Genomic DNA, 20,872 nt, shown 5'->3' on the forward strand with positions numbered 1-20,872 from the left:
AGAAGAGATGAACTCAGAAATGTAATCTCTCCTGTCTTTGCAGTAGTGAGAAAACCAATAAACAGAGCTAAAGGGTATTTGTGAGAAACCTTCAAGGTCTGCTTACAATCACAGAGACAGGTATTTTTGGGTTCTGCAACAGAAGGAAACAAGGCTAAAAATAAGGCATTCTTAAACAGACATTGAGTTAAAGGGCTTATCTCACATGTTTCCAGAGCTAAAGACAAGAACTAATATAAATAAAACTGCAGACTAGTTATGTACTTAGAATCAACAGAACTAATTGTAAAATAGGCACATTTGTCACTTGACTTTTGTGACTAACTACAGTATGTCATAAGGAAACAAAAAATATTTAATAAGCAAATGGTGTCAATGTTATATTAATCTTATGTCTCAGGCTTGCAATAATGCAAGCTTTTGTAAGCCCTAAATTCTGCAGTAGAGAGAACTTATGTAAGTAAGAATGCATAATGGGACACTAGCAAGCCCACTTAATCCAATTCTGGGTCATGGTTGGGGCTGAAGCCTAAATCTGAAGCACTGGGTACAACGCATGTCTCAGCCCTAGACACTGCGTCAGTCCACCGCAAGGCCCTCTCAAGTTCATACCCACCATTCTTTTTCTTCATTAAATATAAAGGTCTCGAAAAACTGGCATCTTTCCCAAACACAAGATAGTAACCATCTGTTTGTAGGTGGACATGGATTCACAGTTTGGGGAACCAAGGCAGTAACCCCTATTTGCCCACAACAAAAAAGAGATATTGACGGTACGAACAAACCACTGCTGTGTAAGTCTCCAAAATATGCTTGAGAGGATCTTGATTTATCTCTCTCTCTTCTCCCTGGGTTAAAAGACAACAACTCAAGTTGAAATCTGAAATCTGTGGTTGGAGTGATCAGGCGTTTGCGCTGCAGATGGAAGAATAAGGTTGTTAGCTGCAGTACCCCATGACATACATCAACATAGTGCTTACTTCATTATAGCCTTGAAAGAATCCTCTGTGCACACGTATGTGACAATATACAATGGATTCAGAAAATATTCAAACCCCTTCACTTTCTGTACACTTTATTTAATTGTAGATTTAAAATGAAATGCATAAATGTACCATTTTATCCATATTTTTTTACACAATAATCCATAATAATAAAAATTACACAAATTGTGGTCAGGTGACTTACAGTATGTTTGCTTTATTCATTCTCGTGATCTATGTTGAGCTTGATTGGAGTCCTCCTGCCGCAAACTGAATTGATTGATCGTTTAGAGTGGCATATACCTGTATATATAACGTCTCACAATTCACACTGCATGTCAGGGCAAAAGGCAAGCCACAAAGTCCATGGAAATCTGTGTAGACTTCCATGTTGGAGTCAGTTTGATTGTGTGTGATTTTTCTTTTTCTATTATCGACATTCTCCGTTACACACTTGGATTGATTTTATGCTAAACCATGCACCTAATGGTATAGAGCACTGTTTGATGGAATTCTGATTTCCAATATCCTTTAATTATCTTTTATGTAAGAGTGAGTTATTATTGTTTATTCTCATCTATGTCTTTGCCTTGATCATCTTTATAGTCTGCCTTGGAGTCCTTTTTCTTTGTATTTCGTGGAGTCTCCATTGGTGATACTGTATTTTGACTGATGTGTTAGTCCTTTTTCTGTATGTCCAAGTAGTACTGTGACAAGTAAGTATTAAGTATTAGAATTAGTGTAACACATTAATATATTTTATACTAAAGTCAACCATGTGAATGACTTTTTGTATAACATTACATTCCCAAACCAGCCTAATGCAATTCAGGGTTGCTGGGGGTCTGGAACCTATGCCTCCAGCATCATGCCTAAGATGGGAAACAGTGCCAGGGGTCAGTTTTAAATCAGCAACTATCCCAATACGTTTGTCTTTCAGAATGTGGCAGAAGGAAAGCCCACACCTGTATACACACACGTGTGTACATCCCCACACTGAAAAATGGATGCGGGACACTGGCTCTGTTAGGCAGCAGTGCTAACCACTGCCTCACTGTATTGACCAAATCTAATTTAACTTTAAATGTAAGTCTTCATTTTAAAAGTAATTGTTTTAGCAGATATTATACAGCATGTTATACATTATTATAACAGTTGCTTACAACAGTAGCAACAAAAGGTATGTAAATGATTCTTTTAGAAGTAATCATGTGATTTTTCCTGATGTGCAGACAGGTATTTTGTAAGTGTTGATAAAATGGAAATTGTAAATGAATAGTCAACAGTATAATGGTAAATATAAAAAGTTCTAACTTTTTATAGTGCTAAATGGTTATGCTTTTATAGTATAATGTATTTCAGGCCAGCATACAACAGATGGATAAACTGATTACTTTTATCCCTACATGCACTTTGCCCCCTCATTTGTACTTTTTGATGAAGGGTAGGTAGGGCATTTCGTACCTAAGCTATTCTCCTGAAGTGACATTTTGTACTTGGATAGCATACAATACAAGTTTTATTAAGCTACTGATGTATGTTTGATCTGGGAGTATGAGGATCTCTTAATATAAAGTTGGCTAGGGAAAGTAAACAAGCAGACAGGCAGTTAATGTCAGTTTGAAGCCTTTTATTTACAAGTACAAGACCATGCTGACCTGGTTGCTAACTTGAGCGGGTGTATGAAAGTTCTTGTATCATGATTCAGGCATGTTTGTTTTTAGTGCTGTGGCGCCCCTGTTCCATCAATTTGCTGCTGCTGATAGTAGCTTGATGAGTGATTGTAAGAGGTATTTAAGTGTTTTTCACTAAGTGTTATAGTGTTCATCCTCTTGAACTTCTCCTACTGTATAAGATCCATCGTTTGTTAATAAGACTGCTTTACCATGTGGTAACTTGCCTAGATCTGAAGATTTCATTTTGCATTGCTTCAGTTGCTGTGATGTGAGTTTACATAACAGAGAAGATTGCTGATGAGTAAACAACAGTATTAGCTGTATGTTCTGCTTTTGGATTTGCTTGGCATGTTTTAGCTTAAACAGGAAATACTGATGATTTTAATTACTGGATCTAATTCCTCAATGCTTTTATCTCTGTGCATTTTTTTAACCTAGAAAGCGGCAAGCTGTAATTTTACGTATAAGAGCACTTATTTTTAAATGAAGAAATTTTAACATTTGTACTAAAGAGTTTTTGTTTGTATGTTTAAATGTTTTAGTTTTTAAGATATTTAATAAACGTCAATAATCTAGAATAAAGTACATTATCCCTTTTACCTCATCCGATTCTTAAACCTTTTTAATTCCGTGTGGCAGGTTATGCCTTATTTTTTTGACAAGTTTTTTGGGAAACTATTAATATAAACATAAAAAAACCTTTCAGAGACATTAATTAAGTAAATACATTCAGACTTAATAGTAGAACATAACATGCTTTGACATGCACAGCGAAAACATATTTTAAAAAGTGTACTTCCAGTAGTTCTAATTCAAATGTTTTCTTTGTTAACTAGATAATATGTTATAACTTAATAATTCAATGAAAATTTGAATACATTCAGTATTAATAATTTTTTAGTAATCCATCTGAGATGAATTTCCTGACAATTGTGCATCTTTTGACATTAACAACCAATATACACAACATACAAGCTACTTTTGTGCACATTTCCCAAATCCCCTTTTAATTGGTCACTTTATGAGTGAGTATAAAGTATAACTTTGTTAATCCTGCCCCTGTAGTTACCTGCAGAAAGCAGTATCTAATTTGAGAAACCCCAACTAATACCAGTTATGTAATGTGACATGTACAGGTAATGAGCTCAGCAACCGCAGTCATTGAGTTTGACATTCACTCTGACTAGAAATATGTAATGCGAGATCAACTTAAGGCACACAGCAGCCTTTACAACAGCAAGAAAAACAAAAGTGGGATGACACAAAGAAGAGAATCACAACCTGTTTTACTATCTTTTAGACATATGGGGATCAACTGGAGAGCCTGGTGGCAACTGGTGCATTCTTTGTGTAAATAGTTAATTTATATAATCTTAGTTTTCCCACAACCAATAAATTATCTAACTAATGATGATTTATGAAGAATCTAGCCACCAAGGGGGCAGATTGGTCCCAGTCCCAAGTCTGGATAAACAGAGCGGGTTAGTGTCAGAAATGACACCCAGCTATAAAACTTTACTGAAAATATTTAAAGATAGCCTTTCAAAATACTAGGGCATACCCTGTAGGCAACATGCAGGGGGCTTACCTGACCTTTGTGGGAACTAAGCAAGGGGAGGATTTTACTTGGTTAAAGTAGTTACTCCAGAAGAAGAAGATGGGGAAAGGATAAAGAAAAGGGTAGGTTGGGGGTAAAGTGTTGGAACAATGTCTCTTAAATAGAGTGAGTTGGCATATTTGATATACTGTATAGGAGGAATGTGGGAGAGTGGTGTGTCCAAAAAACTAGATGGAATAGGAAGAGATGGAAGAGAATTGGGAGGATCTTATAAGTTGTTGTACAGTGGAGGAAATGAGCAAGGGAGAAATGGTTTAGGGATACTAGTATCCAAAGAACATAGATAGTCTTGTCAGTGTAAGTAAGAAGAGTGATAGGGTAATGAGTGTCAAGCTGGGGCTTGATGAGAGTGCAGTTAATGTCATTTGTACATATGCTCCTTAAGTGGGTTGTGAGGAAGAAAGGAAAAAGGCTTCCTGGATACAAATGGATGAAGAGCTTAGAGCAGTACAAGAGAGAGGAAAGATGATCATGAATATATGAGAAGGAGAAGCGAGATGATAGATGGAAGATTAGGAGTAGCAGATAAGAAACAGGGATAAAATCGTAGATTTTGCCATGATATTTTATTTAATAACAATTAACACATTTTTTAGAAGAAAGTAAAACACATTGTGATTTATACTTGTACATGAAGAGAAAGCCAAATAGACTTTCAAATGTGTTAAAAATCTCCTATAAAAGAGTTAAAGAATTGTGAGATCATAAATGGGGTAAGTGTAACAAATGTAACTTGAATTAACAACAGTGCATTTCAAGAGATAAAAAGCACTGCAAAGTATAACATTATAACATTAGAACACTCTAGATGAGAACAAGCCATTCAGCTCGTCAGTCCTATTCACTTATTTCTTCCAAGGATGCATCAAGCCGAGTTTTGAAAGTCCCCAACGTCTTACTGTCTACCACACTACTTGGTAGCTTATTCCAAGTGTCTATTATTCTTTGTGTAAAGAAAAACTTCCTAATGTTTGTGCAAAGTTTTACCCTTAACAAGTTTCCAACTGTGTCACTGTGTTAAAAATGAACTCATTTTAAAATAACAGTCTCCATCCACAGTACTAATTCCCTTCATAATTTTAAACACTTCAATCATGTCACATCTTAATCTTCTTTTGCTTAAACTGTATAGGCTCAGCTCTTTTAATCTTTCCTCATAATCTAACCCCTGTAAGCCCTAGTCGCTCTTCTCTGGACCTTTTATAGTGCTGCTAGCAATGTGTTAGCGAAGGACTGGGAGATCAGGTAAGCGAGAGAGTAAAATTAGAGCAAGTAGTGCCAAGGATAAAATGGTAGAGATTAAAACACAAAGGGCTTAGGAACAGGTCTAGAGAGAATGTTTAAGTTACTGTGAGTACAGTCATTTGAGAGTGTTGAGGAGTAATGGGAGAAGAACAGCAATATAGTATTCAGAGTAGGTGAAGAGGTGTTAGGTAGGATGACAGGAAGGAGATGTACTGTGGGATATAACACACAAGATTTTTAAACAGGTGAACATATCAGAGTGGAAGAACAGTGTGATTGTACCCATTTATAAGGAGAAGGTAGATAGGATTGTGGAGACCATAGAGTAGTGTTTTTCAACCATTGGCATGAAATCCAGGCTGTCACTGGTGGATCACGAGTTACAATTGTTTATAATGGTAGTGGGTCGCAGTGACGATCATGTTTTGACAGCCTGAGATTCACACTCGATTTACCAAGATGGATCACAAATACACTTAGACATGGGGAAAAAGTGGGTTGCAACACCAGAAAAATTATGAATATAGACAGATACAGCTGATGTCAAGCATTAAGAGAAAACCTACTATCTCTCAGTTGCTTTTTGACACATTGTTCTTAGTGATTGCAAAATCACCTGCATGTTCACTGCAGAGAACCTTTATGGCAAGTGTAACTAGGCTCCAAGAGGCCCAATGTATGAAGGGGTATCATCCTATTGGTTTAGTTTAAATAATGTGTAAGTGTTGTTTGTGAGGTAAACAGAATTCATTAGTTGTTCTTCTGGGATAGGCTTTCTGTATCTAAGCATATCAGCTCCCATTTCCCATCCTCCTGTATTTTTTCTTCCTATTTCCACATAATTGTAACACACAAAATATCTCATAGACCAAACAAAAAAAAAAAAAATAGCTGCAGACTTAGAAAACTGACTCTTCAAATTGATTACAAAACCCAGATATATCATCAACATAACTTTGTAATGCATTTCATAATGAAAAGAATACAAACTCAAGCATAAAATATTCTAAATGTTCAGAGTGCTGTCATATTGTATATTTAACATATTCTGTGTGCCGACTGCTGCCAGTGGTTGCAGTTGTCAAAAGAGGTAGCCGGTTTAAGAAGGGAGTGGGTCAGGGAGCATGCAGATTGTAAAAGATTTAATGTGCTACATTATTTATGATGAATTTTGTGAAACGCTCTTAAATTAGCAATCAGTCGTAAGATGAAGACTATGATGTTCTTAGTGTTACAATGCTTTCCGAAATGCAACCCAGATTTAATTTGTTGCAGAGTCTATTTGTTTGCACATTCATTCACTGCACTGATTAACATTGCTATTACTCATTTATTCAGTGATAATATAAGTCTCAGGAAATTATTAGTCAAATGTCATGTGAAAAAAATCAGATATTTCTTAATGCAATGAAATCATAATAATAGGCACCTTGCAGCCTATCCTGCTTTTTTTGCTGAAAAAAGCAACATGTGTATATACTCATTAGTATACGTGTGAATATTTCTTCTTTAAAAGGTGAGGCCCTTCATGACTTCATATGCGTCTACATATATTTATTTCATTTCTACCTTAAAATTTCTTGCATAACAATTTCTAACAGTACATCAATACAGCAGAAAGCCTACATTATGTTGTATAAAATATTTTAAAAATTGGATACTTTTGCAGAGATTTTTGCATAGGTCATGAGTGAAAATAATGAACAAATGAATTTACACGGTGTTAGTGGCAGTCTAATTTACATGACAATTTTGAAAGCAATACTTTTTTTTAACACAAAAATATGAGTGGAAAAAACACCAGAAAAATTACAAAACCATTTGGGAGGGAAGCCTGAGTCTTGTACCTCTAGTAAATTAAGCTATTTGCTATTTTATGAGGAAACGAAAGCACCCGGATCAAATATTTATTACCTTACTATTTATGCCAAATGGTAAAAAGAGTGTTTCATTGGAAACATACTGCTGTCATGATTTCTTTTATTGTATGAAAAATAAATGTTTGTTTATGTCCACTGGAATGCCAGAGTAGAAGATACTCTTAGAGTACAAGATAAGAACAACCCAAAGACATAATGTTTCAGTTCGTTCAGAATTGTAATAATGACACAGTTAGCCAAGAGTAGATCACTGAACTTGAAAAACTGGAGTTCAGTTTCGCCTGCTTGCCTGTTATACATGTCTGATGTCTGATTAACTAAATGTAAAAGGTTTTGTCATTTTATCTCAGGGTTATTCGATCAACTAAAACCTACAGTTTTGCAGTCTTGTTTTTGTATTAGTTATCCCAGAGATACCAGATTCCCTTTTCAAAGTAGCTCATTAAACATGAACAGTTGACATCTCAATCCTTTTCCTTAACGTTTTCTATCCAGTGGGGCAGTTTGAAGTCTAAATGCCCTCAAATATTTTGTTTTTGATCCCTATAGATGCACTTCCTCAAATAAGGCAGATTACTGGTACAATTAAAGGATGCTATCCTGTCTACATTCTTTAAAATGACTTTACTGGAACACACTTAAGAACATGTAAGAATTTAAAGAGTGGTAGGTGTTCCCAATACCGAAACCTAATGGGAAAGGTCCTATAGAGCCAGAAAATCTACAGGAGGAGAGTGAACTTTTTGTAATTTTGCATATTTATGGCTCCTAAATATGGGAATGCAAGTACTTGTACCAAAGTTTGGATATGTAATCATGTTAGCAACCTATATAGTTAATATCAGTAATATATTTCAAATCAAGAAATTATTTTTTTTGTGAGTCATGGAAGGTGTTTAATTTCAATCTTTTTTGACGCATGTTATGAAGCTAAGGTAGCAAACTGCTTTTGAATAATTACAGAAATGAAAGAAAGCTAATCATAATAAGGTGAATACAATTGTATTTTACTTCCTATGTAACTGCTTTCCTGCCTGCTCAGAGACAGCTGTTGACATAATAATTGATAGCATTTGTTTTATTTCTTTCATCATTCAGGACGAAAAATCAAAAAATTTGGAAATCTGAAGGCTATAAGTTCAATACAGACAGCACCTCTGGTATCCTCACAAATATGGCATCATGGAAACCAGGACCTGGGCAAACTATCGTACTTGCCTTCACTTCAGGAAATTGAGCAGAATCCACAGGTTATCTGTATTCTAGAGACAACTGAGCCTGATGTGGAGTGTGCAGGAACTGATAACTGCCAACTAGAATTACCCAGCGTTCTGCTAAGCTGCCTGAACCAACTGTGCGAGAGGCAGCTACTGTCTATAGTCAAATGGACCAAAACACTTCCAGGTTATTGTTCTTTACTGGCTAAATAACTGAGAGAGATGCTCCTTAAAAGGTTTTCCTTATTTTTTTAAGAAATGGCAAATACTGTAGCTTAAAACCATGTTAGGAATTCAAAACCAATGACCACTTATGTGGAAAAAAATAAGAATACGTTAAGAACAAAGTTGTTTAAACAGTGTCTATAGCATGCAATACTGGGAGATGCTGTCTTTCTGCTTAGTAAATATGGATTGCACACAAATAATGCAGTGTGAATATTTTTACTCAGTACTGAAAATTAACACATTGTATAGTACACTTTTATTTTCAGTTTTCATTAATCCATGAATGGATCCTAACATTCAAGACAATGATGCTTCCTAGGATTTAATGTTCTGTGGAGTCTATTTAGATTTTTAGGAGATATTGCTCACTTTACTTTTAAAGTTAACCCTTGTTTTACTGGTTCAAAAAGAAAGGTATAAACAGCAGTTTTTTTAATTTTCTTATTACAAAGTATCTTTCTATTTTTCTAAAGCCATCTGAAACAAGTATATGGTCTATGTACAGTGGGTTTTATTCACCAAAAGGTCCACATTTAACAAAATCCAAATGTACACTTAATTTTACAGACATGTTCATATTTATTGTTATGAGCATATTTATACACTATGGTAAAACTAAATGAAAAACTCATAATGCATCTTTCACAGCCTTTGGCTGTAACTGTGGATCTTTGCAGGTGCCAGTAGGAGTTGAAGTTGACCAACAAAACTTGCTGTAACTTTTCAGTAGTATTCTTAAGTCAACATTGCAGGATATAGAAAAATGAGTTTCATTGAAACTACAAACTAAAGATAAAGGTTAAGCCCCTGATTATGTAAATAAAATACAGTCATGTGAAGTACATTCCATGAAATGTAATCTTTTTTTAACATATGTGGCTATATCAAGATTTGCTGATCTTCATTTAAGCAGTATCTACAGATAAAAGATGATATAAATAATATAACATGCCACATTTAAACAATTTGTAGTCCATTGTATAATTGAAAACATACAGTAAATGCAAATTTCAGAAGTGAAAAAAAAGTGAATACATCTCTACATTTGTCTCTATCTAAAATACCTAAACTTAGTGTCATAAATACATGTTGTTAGCATCTTCGTAGAGTATTTACTTTCTGGAGTTGTCAAACTTTAAGTTTCTTCCAGTTTCATATTTAGTTTGATGTGGTGTATACAGATGCTTTATGCAGTAGGCTATGAAGATTATTATTTTTTAGCTATGTCTACATTTATATGTCAGTATTTTATACCTTATATTCATTACACAGAACCAAATTAAACATTTTAGTCACATGTGTGGGGAAAAAAGGTTTTTCATGTTATATACTGAACATATTTATATATATATATATATATATATATATATATATATATATATATATATATATATATATATATATATATATATATATATACATATATATACTGCATACTGCTCAAAAGAATTAAAGGAACACTTTTTAATCAGAGTATAGCATAAAGTCAATGAAACTTATGGGATATTAATCTGGTCAGTTAAGTAGCAGAGGGGGTTGTTAATCAGTTTCAGCTGCTGTGGTGTTAATGAAATTAACAACAGATGCACTAGAGGGGCAACAATGAGATGACCCCCAAAACAGGAATGGTTTAACAGGTGGAGGCCACTGACATTTTTCCCTCCTCATCTTTTCTGACTGTTTCTTCACTAGTTTTGCATTTGGCTACAGTCAGTGTCACTACTGGTAGCATGAGGCGATACCTGGACCCTACAGAGGTTGCACAGGTAGTCCAACTTCTCCAGGATGGCACATCAATACGTGTCATTGCCAGAAGGTTTGCTGTGTCTCCTGCACAGTCTCAAGGGCATGGAGGAGATTCTAGGAGACAAGCAGTTACTCTAGGAGAGCTGGAGAGGGCCATAGAAGGTCCATAACCCATCAGCAGGACCAGTATCTGCTCCTTTGGGCAAGGAGGAACAGGATGAGCACTGCCAGAGCCCTACAAAATGACCTCCAGCAGGCCACTGGTGTGAATGTCTCTGACCAAACAACCAGAAAGACTTCATGAGGGTGACCCAAGGGCCCCATGTCCTCTAATGGGCCCTGAGCTCACTGCCCAGCAGCATGCAGCTCGATTGGCATTCGCCATAGAATACCAGAATTCGCAGATGCACCACTGGTGCCCTGTGCTTTTCACAGATGAGAGAAGGTTCACCCTGAGCACGTGACAGAAGTGAAAGGGTCTGGAGAAGCCATGGAGAACATGATGCTGCCTGTAACATCATTCAGCATGAGCAGTTTGGTGGTGGGTTAATGATTGTCTGGGGAGGCATATCCATGGAGGGTCACACAGAGACCGCTACAGGCTTGACAAAGGCACCTTGGCTGCCATTAGGTATCAGGATGAAATCCTTGGACCCATTGTCAGACCCTATGCTGGTACAGTGGCTCCTGGTGCACGACAATTCCTGGCCTCATGTGGTGAGAGTATGCAGGCAGTTCCTGGAGGATGAAGGAATTGATACCATTGACTGGCCACCACACTTTCCTGACCTAAATCCAATAGAACACCTCTGGGACATTATGTTTTGGTCCATCCAATGCCACCAGGTTACACCTCAAACTGTCCAGGAGCTCAGTGATGCCCTGGTCCAGATCTGGGAGGAGATCCCCCACAACACCATCTGTCATCTCATTAGAAGCATGCACCAATGTTGTCAGGCATGTATACAAGAACACAGGGGCCATACAAAGTGCTGCGTACAATTTTGAGTTGCTGCAATAAAATTTTGGCAAAATGGACTAGCCTGCCACATAATTTTTTCACTCTGATTTTTGGGGCGTCTTTGAATTCAGGGCTCTGTAGGTTGATCATTTTCATTTCCATCAAACGATGTGGCATCCTTTCGTTCCTAACACATTACCCAGTCTATATCAGTATAGATATCCAGGAGGATTTCTTTTTCCCATTGAGATCTGATGTGTTTTCAAAGTGTTCCTTTAATTTTTTTGAGCAGTTTATATGTATATATATATATTTTTTTTTTTTTCCAAAAACTTGATACAGTACACACTTTTTGTGTGTATTGACTACTATTATTAATGTAAAACCAGAGAACAACGGATTGTGCAGGTTATTCTAACTAACCAAATGCCTTCCAACTTGACCCAAAAACGCCTTAAATACACTAAAAAGAATCCTACAAAGATAATGTCACATTATTTATTGATTTATTTATTAATCAATCAATCACCAAAAAACTCTAAACTGGATAAATATTTATGTAATTGGAATACATACAAAGTGTATATTTCTGGCATAAAAATCCATCCATCCATCCATTATCCTACCCGCTATATCCTAACTACAGGGTCACAGGGGGTCAGCTGGAGCCAATCCCAGCCAACACATGGCGCAAGGCAAGAAACAAATCCCGGGCAGGGCACCAGCCCACTGCAGGGCATAAAAATTACCATCATTTATTACTATTGTAACTGATTTTCCTTTTGCGTTAATTTCATCATCTCTTTTATTTCACTTGCAATATAATCATTCCCTTTGCCTATCCCTTTTATTCATGTTGAATGTAATCTATTTTGTTACAATAGAATTGCTGTTCTGTGATAGGCTTTCATCCTGTATGAGTGTAGTTTCTGCCTTGTATCCAATGAATGCTGGGTTAAGCTCCATCTGTCCAACAACCCTGACCTGGACAAGCATGTTAGAAGAATGGATGGATAGATAATTTCTCCTCTATTGAATTCTTTCTCCTAAATTTTTGTTCGTTTTGGTCTATAATATCTGTATATCAGAACTCTATCTTTTATATGTCTTGAAGTAACTTGATTTTTTCAGCCAGTTTACAGTTTTCCTGTGATTTTTATATGTATTTGTGTATAAGAGAAGCCTGCTCCACCACAAAGAGCTTTCCCATATGGCCAGACTACAGGAGCTGTGCCTAGAAATAAGAGTAGTAAATAACAGTATTTACAGTAGTTACATGGTATTTACAGAATTGGTTGTAAAATCGAATGCTGGACCAAAACTGACATTTTTATTTGTATTCAAATTTTGAGTTCTGCCGAGATGATGTCTGAGTGGATGCAAATTTACAAAATTTATTTTATGTAAATACTGTATGCTATAGAAAAGTATAATTTATGTGGAAATGAATTAGATTTATTTCAGTGATACCAATGACAGTCAGAAGTGTTAAATGTTTTTCAATTGTTGTTTTCTTTAGTTTGAGCTTTAAATTGTTTTTGTATATTTTGAAGGATTTCGCAATTTACACCTTGATGACCAAATGATTCTAATTCAGTACTCCTGGATGAGCTTAATGGTTTTCTCAATGGGATGGCGATCCTACCAAAATGGTTCCCACCGAATTTTATACTTTGCTCCTGACCTCATTCTAACCGAGTAAGTGTACTGAACTAATAACCGTTTCTAAATACAGTATTATCTGTTCACCATATGTTATGTACAGTATGTGTTCTAAAAATAGTGTTATCATTTTTTGCTAAACTAAACCTTATCATTCCAGGGATACAATGAAACAGTCTCCAATCTATGACCTGTGCTTATCAATGCTAATCATCCCCGAAGAATTTCAACATCTTCAAATAACAAAGGAAGAGTTTCTCTGCATGAAAGTTCTTCTTTTACTCAATACAAGTAAGTCTTTCTAAACCCTCTACTTCTAGTTTAATACAACAAGCTAAAATGAAGAGTAAAAACTATGGTAGCCTTCTCAAAAAAAGAACTTGATCAATACTTTATAATACCCCAGAGAGAGGTCGAGCACTTCTGTCTTTAGTACTTTATAGGTAATACATGTATAATGCAACACTTGTAATAAAATCAAAATAGCCTTTTTATAATCCTACAACTTGAATATGTAGATGTTTATAAGAAAAGTGAAGATGTATTTATCTACATTTGTAAATAAAACAATGTTCAAAATGTTGATATACAGACATAAAGTAGCATCGCACAATATTGGAGGACTCTAATGGTATTGGACTAAGTGCTACATGCTAGCCCAAATATATTTAATTTCATCAGACTTAATCCAGCTTCGTTGTGTCTACTCTGATCGGTCAGTGATTTTCTAAACCACAGGTGGTGCTGGAGCCTGTCCAAACAACCGTAGGGCGCAAAGCAGGATCAAACCCTGGACAGGGTGCCAGTCTATTGCAAGGTGAACACATACACCCCAGATACACACTAGAGCCAATTTAACATCACCAGTCAACCTAACCTTCATGTCTGTGGACTGTGGAAGGAAACTGGCACACCAGGAGGAAATCTTTGCAGATACATGGAGAACATGAAAACACCACGCAGGGAGGACCTGGGATGTGAACCCTGGTCTCATTACTGTGACGCAGCAGCACTTACTACTGTGCCACCGTGCCGCCCCAACTCTGATCAGACAAGAGTGATTTGGGGGTTTTGACTGGCAATGAAAACACCTAAATTAGAGATGTTGATTATTTCAGATTTGGTAGTACTTAAATAATAAATAAAGGAAAACACTGCATGTGATTTTTTGATTTGGTGAAATAATATTCCTGACCACTAGCACTGTATTTTTAAAGGGAGGTGAAATTACATCAGATATTGTAGACTACATTCAGAGGACACTGTAAATGTGTTTTGTACCAGCACATTGTTAAGGGTCTTATAAACTGCAGTGGAGACTCTGACCTACCGTAGATTGTTGAGCACGCTGTGAACTGACCTCAGATACTAAGGCAAAGTCAACCCTCAGAGCCCACTATGAAAATGGCATTAAAAATACAGAATCCCTTAGTATTTGTGACTTTTGTATTCACAGATGCTCCCTGGAGACATGCCAAAGAAAAGCCCAGTAGCATTAGAAAGAGATGGACAGACAGAACTGAGCATATATACACTTGATGTCTAGGACAATGTGTAAGCAGTAGTAACATGAGAGTGAGTGTGTGCACGAGTGTGCTGTGTGATCGATTTGGCGTTGTATCCCGGTTTGGTGCTCGGGGTTATTGATGCTGCTTCTTCCTTTGGCCCAACACTGTAAACCATGTTCAGAAAATTGATGGATCAGTGTTTGTGTTTCCATTCACAGAGGCTCACCTTGTACGTCACGGTTTTCAGGTAATCTGTGATGCTATAATTGTGTCTGTACCTGGTCCTTGAAGCAGTTTAACAGAAAAATAAAATATATTCTCATTTAGTTTCTGTAAAAATATAATTAGCTGTTCAAGTGGTTAAGATTGTTGCCTGATAGATCCAATTTACTTGGTTTCAAGTTCCTTTCACTGTCAGTATGGAGTACGAAATTTCTTCGAGTTGTCTTCATGGGTTTTTCTAGAGACGGTCAGATTTTTCTCGCATGCCCCCAAAGACATTGCAGACTAAGCTGACTGGCATGTCTAAATTGATGTGGTGTGAGCCTGTGAGAGTGTGTGTGCCTGCACACAAGAGTGGCTGCTCTGAAGGACTAATGTGTCCTAGTAGGCTGCTTCAGACTGCATGGTGCTCTTGCGATATGCTCTGTCCCCACTTAGTTGTGAGCTGGAAGTTTGAGAGTTTTAAATCACAACGTTTTGGAGTTCCGTGGCTTTGGCATTAATTATAAGTCTTTCGTCTTTCAGGAACACATTATTACCTAGTAAAAATGTATCTGAGCGCAAGACGATACCAACAATTTGAAAAATATTGACATGAGAACAAAACCAGTCAGAGACATTGCAACTCATCACTCAGATTATTAAAACAGCAAAGCCTATGATCCCTGAGCATCTTAAAATGTATAATTGCAAGAAATATCTTAATATCATCCTGTTTAAAGACATTTTAATAAATACTTCTGTAACTAATTCTGTTTTCTGACAGTACCATTGGAAGGCCTAAAAAGCCAAAGCTTTTTTGATGATATGAGGCAATGCTACATAAAGGAACTTACTAAAGCCATTCACAGGAAAACAAAGGGAATTGTTGCAAGCTCCCAACGCTTCTACCAGCTGACCAAACTAATGGATTCTATGCATAAGGTTACCATTTTTTTTTAACTAATTTACTTCAGTCCAGGGTGAAACTACAGTAAGATTAACACAACAAAATGCAAAAATCTAAGAACTTTAAAATTAAGGAAAAAACAGTAATTTGATACATTTTTAAAGACAAGGAGTAGAAGATGGTTGAACCATAAAGCCCAAGGTTGCTCTTTTAAACACAATCACTGTTCAACTAACTGGCTAGAGTGCTAATGGCGCATGTATATCAACAGTTGTCCAATCGGTAAAATCATTAGCTGCACAAATATATGCAAGGACAGATGGATTTTAAACTTATACATTGTTTCAAAGTTTATTCAAATGCAAAACAAAATGGCAGGTCCAAAATATGCTGGCAGATGTTTTTTGCACTGCTGTTCACTGATCAGAGAAGGGTTGATAACTATTTAATTTTTAATATGTACTATTTGACAATGATTTAACTGACAGTTAAAGCTGTCCAGCAGCGTCCCACATAGAACTAACTTACTACAAAGTGTTTAACTGTGAGTAAAGGATATTAGGGACAGAAATGCCTCTTACCTGATGGTCCAATAGAGTTTAAATAGAGCAATGCATCCTACATGCCCATTCAAGTAGTTATTTGCAGCAGTATCTTATCATAGCAGTGATATTTACGGGGCTGTGTTTGTTAAGAGATCTTTCATGTGTACATTGCCACAAAGCACAGATGACCATCCATCAGTTTTTATAGCAGTTTGCTGCATTCGTACCTCGTCTGCTATCTTCATCTCATTTTAATCATAACTTTTAAAGATTAAAAGAAACATCATCTACATTTATAAGATTTTTGCATAAATATAACAAGAAGTTTAAATATTGTATTAAATAAATACAATGATAATATGAAAAAGACAAAACTAGGTAGGCATTCTCTAGGAGCAACAGGGAAATATCTCCTTGCTCTCTGGGCTGAAGTACCAAAAATATATTCTGGAGAAGCTGTGGTCATATTTAGACATTTTTCGTTCTTGACTGTGCATAATAGGCTTAGAGAATGGTGAGAAAATACGATGTCCTTATTGTGAAAAAGGAGTGTGCGTATCGACATTGCAAATTCACAAAGAGCTTCCAGAGACTTTTACATGAAAAAGAATCCTGGAACCTCTAAAATGCATTGTGTGCTATATCCTCTTTAAATTTTGATTCATAACGCCGTTGCACTGCACAATTGTATTTTTCACTATGACAAAGATATATTGAATTGTTCAGTCCTGAAGAGCGAAAGCTCTCATTTAACACAATGCACCTCTTAAGGCAATTGTTAAGGGAGGTATTCTGCAAACAGGTGGAAGTATTTCAGCCTTTTTTTAAATTATTTCTCCAGAACTGAATATGTATCATATGTTAACTATAACTCTCCTTTGGTAACAAAGCTCTAGAGACCTCAGTTTGCCTCTTGTTTAATAACTGTTTTTTGATAATGATGATAACTGTGCTCTTTCCAAATATGCATAAACTACATTAGTCGTTGATTCAAAATATGTTCATAAGTAAAGTAGTGTGAGTCTGCCCCTGAATGATTGCTTCTTTGTGCCCGATGCTGTTAACGCGGCCCTCTTTGAATAAATGATTTCACAAAATGGACAGACAGATACAGTAGATTTCAAGCCCATACATACATTGTAATTATCATTTTCAACATTATAATTATTTTATTTTTTTTCTCTACAGATTGTGAAAAAGTTGCACCTTTACTGTCTGAATACATTTATCCAGTCAAGCTCCAATGTTACATTTCCTGAAATGATGTCAGAAATTATCATCGCTCAGCTGCCAAAGATCCTTGCAGGAATGGTCAAGCCTCTTTATTTTCATAAGAAATAATCTTTCTTACGTTTCGTTTTGAGTTTGTGTTTCCTGAATTAAAATTGCAATATTTAAATGTATTATGTAGCTCTCTTGAGTGTTCCTATGTCTCTTCATCTGAAAAGTGTGGAGGCATTGAAACTGTGAAAGAATTACATAAAGGGCTTTTTATTGGACTGTAACATGTTAATACGGTGGGTTGAATTTTCTTTTTTCACTTTATTAGTTTTATATTTAAAAAAAAATACAATAAATAAACTCAAACAAATGAGCATACAATACATAGTACAATATTTCATACAAATTCACATTTTTTACCATACACAATCTGTTTTTTTTTATGAAATTCGGGAGTCAAGATGATATCTTGGGGCCATTACTAACAAACAGACTTATACAGCTAGTGACGACACACACATACTGACTCCCTACTGGTAACTAAATCCTTCAAGTTCCAGGCTTATACAGTGTATGTGCAGCAGTATCACTAGCCAATAAAATAATGCATCATATTATAGAACCGACTAGTAACACTCAGACCTCCAGTCCTTAAAGAAAGATGGAACATGTGCCAATCACGAAACGCAACACCCCAGACCATTAAGCCAAAGTTGCCACAATGTCCTTCACTGCCATTCAGTCTTGGTGCACCAAGTTTACTGACAGACAAGCCACATGATTGATGGTCCTGAAGCCCACTAATGTGGTGTAAGAAGCCCGCACCTCCAGCTCTTTGGTTGTGTGAGACTTTCAGTCGGCTTTTGCAATGTCACTCACTGTCACAGCACTTGTCACCAGCATGCGCTGCTGTACTTGTTCAGCCAGCCTGGGTATGCCACCGTGTCACCATTTGTAATGAGGTATGTGGCTGCATCCCTGCATGAGGAAAACCCAAAGCCCCCTGTGGTGTTGTTTCCGACAATGGTGCATGTGACTGTGTTTTTCCTGACAGACATATAGAGATATGACATTAAGTAGCCCAAAATGTAGTTGTCAGTCAGAAATACTGAAGCATCTAAAGGGCTAATTACTATGCTATGAACATTCGTTTGCAGGCAAGCTTACAGGAAATGTATCCTTACCTTGACAAAAGCGTACCAAGGATCTGTGATCAAATGTATTCCTTATGGTGTACTTTTGTTGTCAGAAACATGACTCATAAAGGCAGAATACATTTTTTTAAATAGAAAATGTGGCTTAAAACTGGGTGAATTAGGTATGGTTTAAGGCTTTTGTTGTAATGTTTGGACTTGTGCCCCTTGATACCCATTTTAAACTCCAAGAACAGGCATTTTTTAAATGCATCAAAAATGTTTCAATTTATATTACAACTTCATGTGGCAAATTAATATTGAACCAGAATTGTGAACAACCTGAGGTATACCAAATTTATCCCATAAGGGCAATATTAATACATTTGTGCCAAATTCTAATGTGTTATTGAGGGTGAATTAAGATTTTTTCAATTGAATAAGATGAGAAAGTAACATAATAGAAGATATCACAACAAATTTTTCACAAAACATTATAAACTCATCCAATAATACTCTTAAAACTGCCAAAAGTACATTAACAGCTAAAATGGTCGCAATGCTGTCTGACAGGTAGGAAAAGATTTTCTCAATATGGTCTGAGTGTGCCTGACAATTTCATTAACAACTAGCTGTGCTACCCATCTAAGATGGGTTAATATCTAAGTAATCAACATGGACCTCGGGGTTAATATATGCAGTATAGCATGTTATGTGTCTGTCTCTGTGGTATTCCATTTGGTATGGGATTTGTAAGGGCAGTGTGGAATGACACATACAATGCATTTTATTATTAAAACTGTTTGTGATGTGCCAGAGACATAGCAACCAGAATGACACATAAACACTGACCCTTTTATTAAGTTGGACTAGCACCTTGGTCTATGCACATTTCCGATAAACTAACTTGAGATAAGTGTGTACAGAGGTACAAGTTTTATCTGACTTACACCCTACTTTACACAGATTAACAACAGTACATCATGTTAATGACCATGTTCCATTCTTTATTACACACTTTAATTTCAAGGTTCCTTTCTCAGCTGCTTCCTTTGGATATCTAAGGGAGAAACATTTGGAGAAAATGACAAAAGGTACAAATACTGTGCATATACAGTATTTGTTATTGCAAGATAGTGTAGTTTTCATCACCTGTATTAAAGGAAAATTAGGGAATCCTGGAAAGTATCTTTTAACCAATCTTGTTAACTTGCACTTAATAAAATAAATGGTTGCTGGAAGATTAAATATGAGAGGTAGATGTTTGAAGAACACTGACATATTATCAATAGAAAATCTCTGAAGGTCCAACAACCAACATTCTTCCATGGACTGAAAACTTTATATGTTAAGGATGGTTGGGATAGATTATTATCATGCACAGATGCAACTAATGCTGACATCTTGGACTTAAAGTGTCCTCTGCTCTCGTTCATATTTTGACTTAGCATTAAACCACTGGATTCCTGTTGAAACGACAGTAGTGCATTGTAGTAGGTACACATGTCCCCCATAACTTTTCTCTGAAATGTTATTCTGTGATTTACAGGTGTTTCTGCACAATTTTGTTGAAAAAGAGCTTCATATTTACTTGTGATGTTTCCCCCTAGGTATTTTAACCTGATCTGCAAAGATAAATGCGAAGGTGTCCAGTCTGGTATTGAGCGTTAGAGAGTTCACTGGATAAAGCACACTTTCATTCACATTGATTTCAAGTCCAGATATCTTTTGAAAATCTGCTAGAGTCTTTAGGACTACTGGCAGGAACTTTTTGGGGCAGATATACTGTATAAAGTACCATGTCATCTGCATATAGTGATAATGTCTGTTCAAGTCCTTGTCTGCAGATCTACCTCAACACAGCTGTATGTCTCTCTCAAATATTGTTACACATATAGGCACCATTTTAAATCACCAAGACGACAGCTAGATATGTTTCAAATTATGCCTTTTCATAATGCTGATAAGTGTTAGAACTTAATAGAAGGACCTCTAGTGAAAAACAGAGGAAAAATGTAGTTACATTTAGTCTCCATCCAGAAATCATAAGCAAGGACTTTACAATATGAAAAAATTTCAAGCAAGAAAGGCAACCATTTCATTTTCCTGCCATCCTGGTCTAAAAAACAATAAATTTT

At 36.2% G+C, this 20,872-nt stretch overlaps 1 protein-coding gene across 1 annotated transcript in view; it reads left to right on the forward strand.

The window, feature by feature from the left end:
- pgr (progesterone receptor) overlaps positions 1 to 17,885 on the forward strand; it is a 32,653-nt gene extending 14,768 nt beyond the window's left edge. Inside the window, exons 4-8 of the mRNA XM_039744344.1 lie at positions 8,501 to 8,806; positions 13,108 to 13,252; positions 13,377 to 13,507; positions 15,713 to 15,870; positions 17,569 to 17,885. Coding sequence (XP_039600278.1) covers positions 8,501 to 8,806; positions 13,108 to 13,252; positions 13,377 to 13,507; positions 15,713 to 15,870; positions 17,569 to 17,721 — 893 coding nt within the window. The 3' untranslated portion in view covers positions 17,722 to 17,885. The remainder of the gene's footprint in view (positions 1 to 8,500; positions 8,807 to 13,107; positions 13,253 to 13,376; positions 13,508 to 15,712; positions 15,871 to 17,568) is intronic.
- Positions 17,886 to 20,872: the final 2,987 nt, after the last annotated feature.

Source organism: Polypterus senegalus, chromosome 2 (genome assembly GCF_016835505.1).
Source record: "Polypterus senegalus isolate Bchr_013 chromosome 2, ASM1683550v1, whole genome shotgun sequence".
Lineage (NCBI taxonomy): Eukaryota > Metazoa > Chordata > Cladistia > Polypteriformes > Polypteridae > Polypterus > Polypterus senegalus.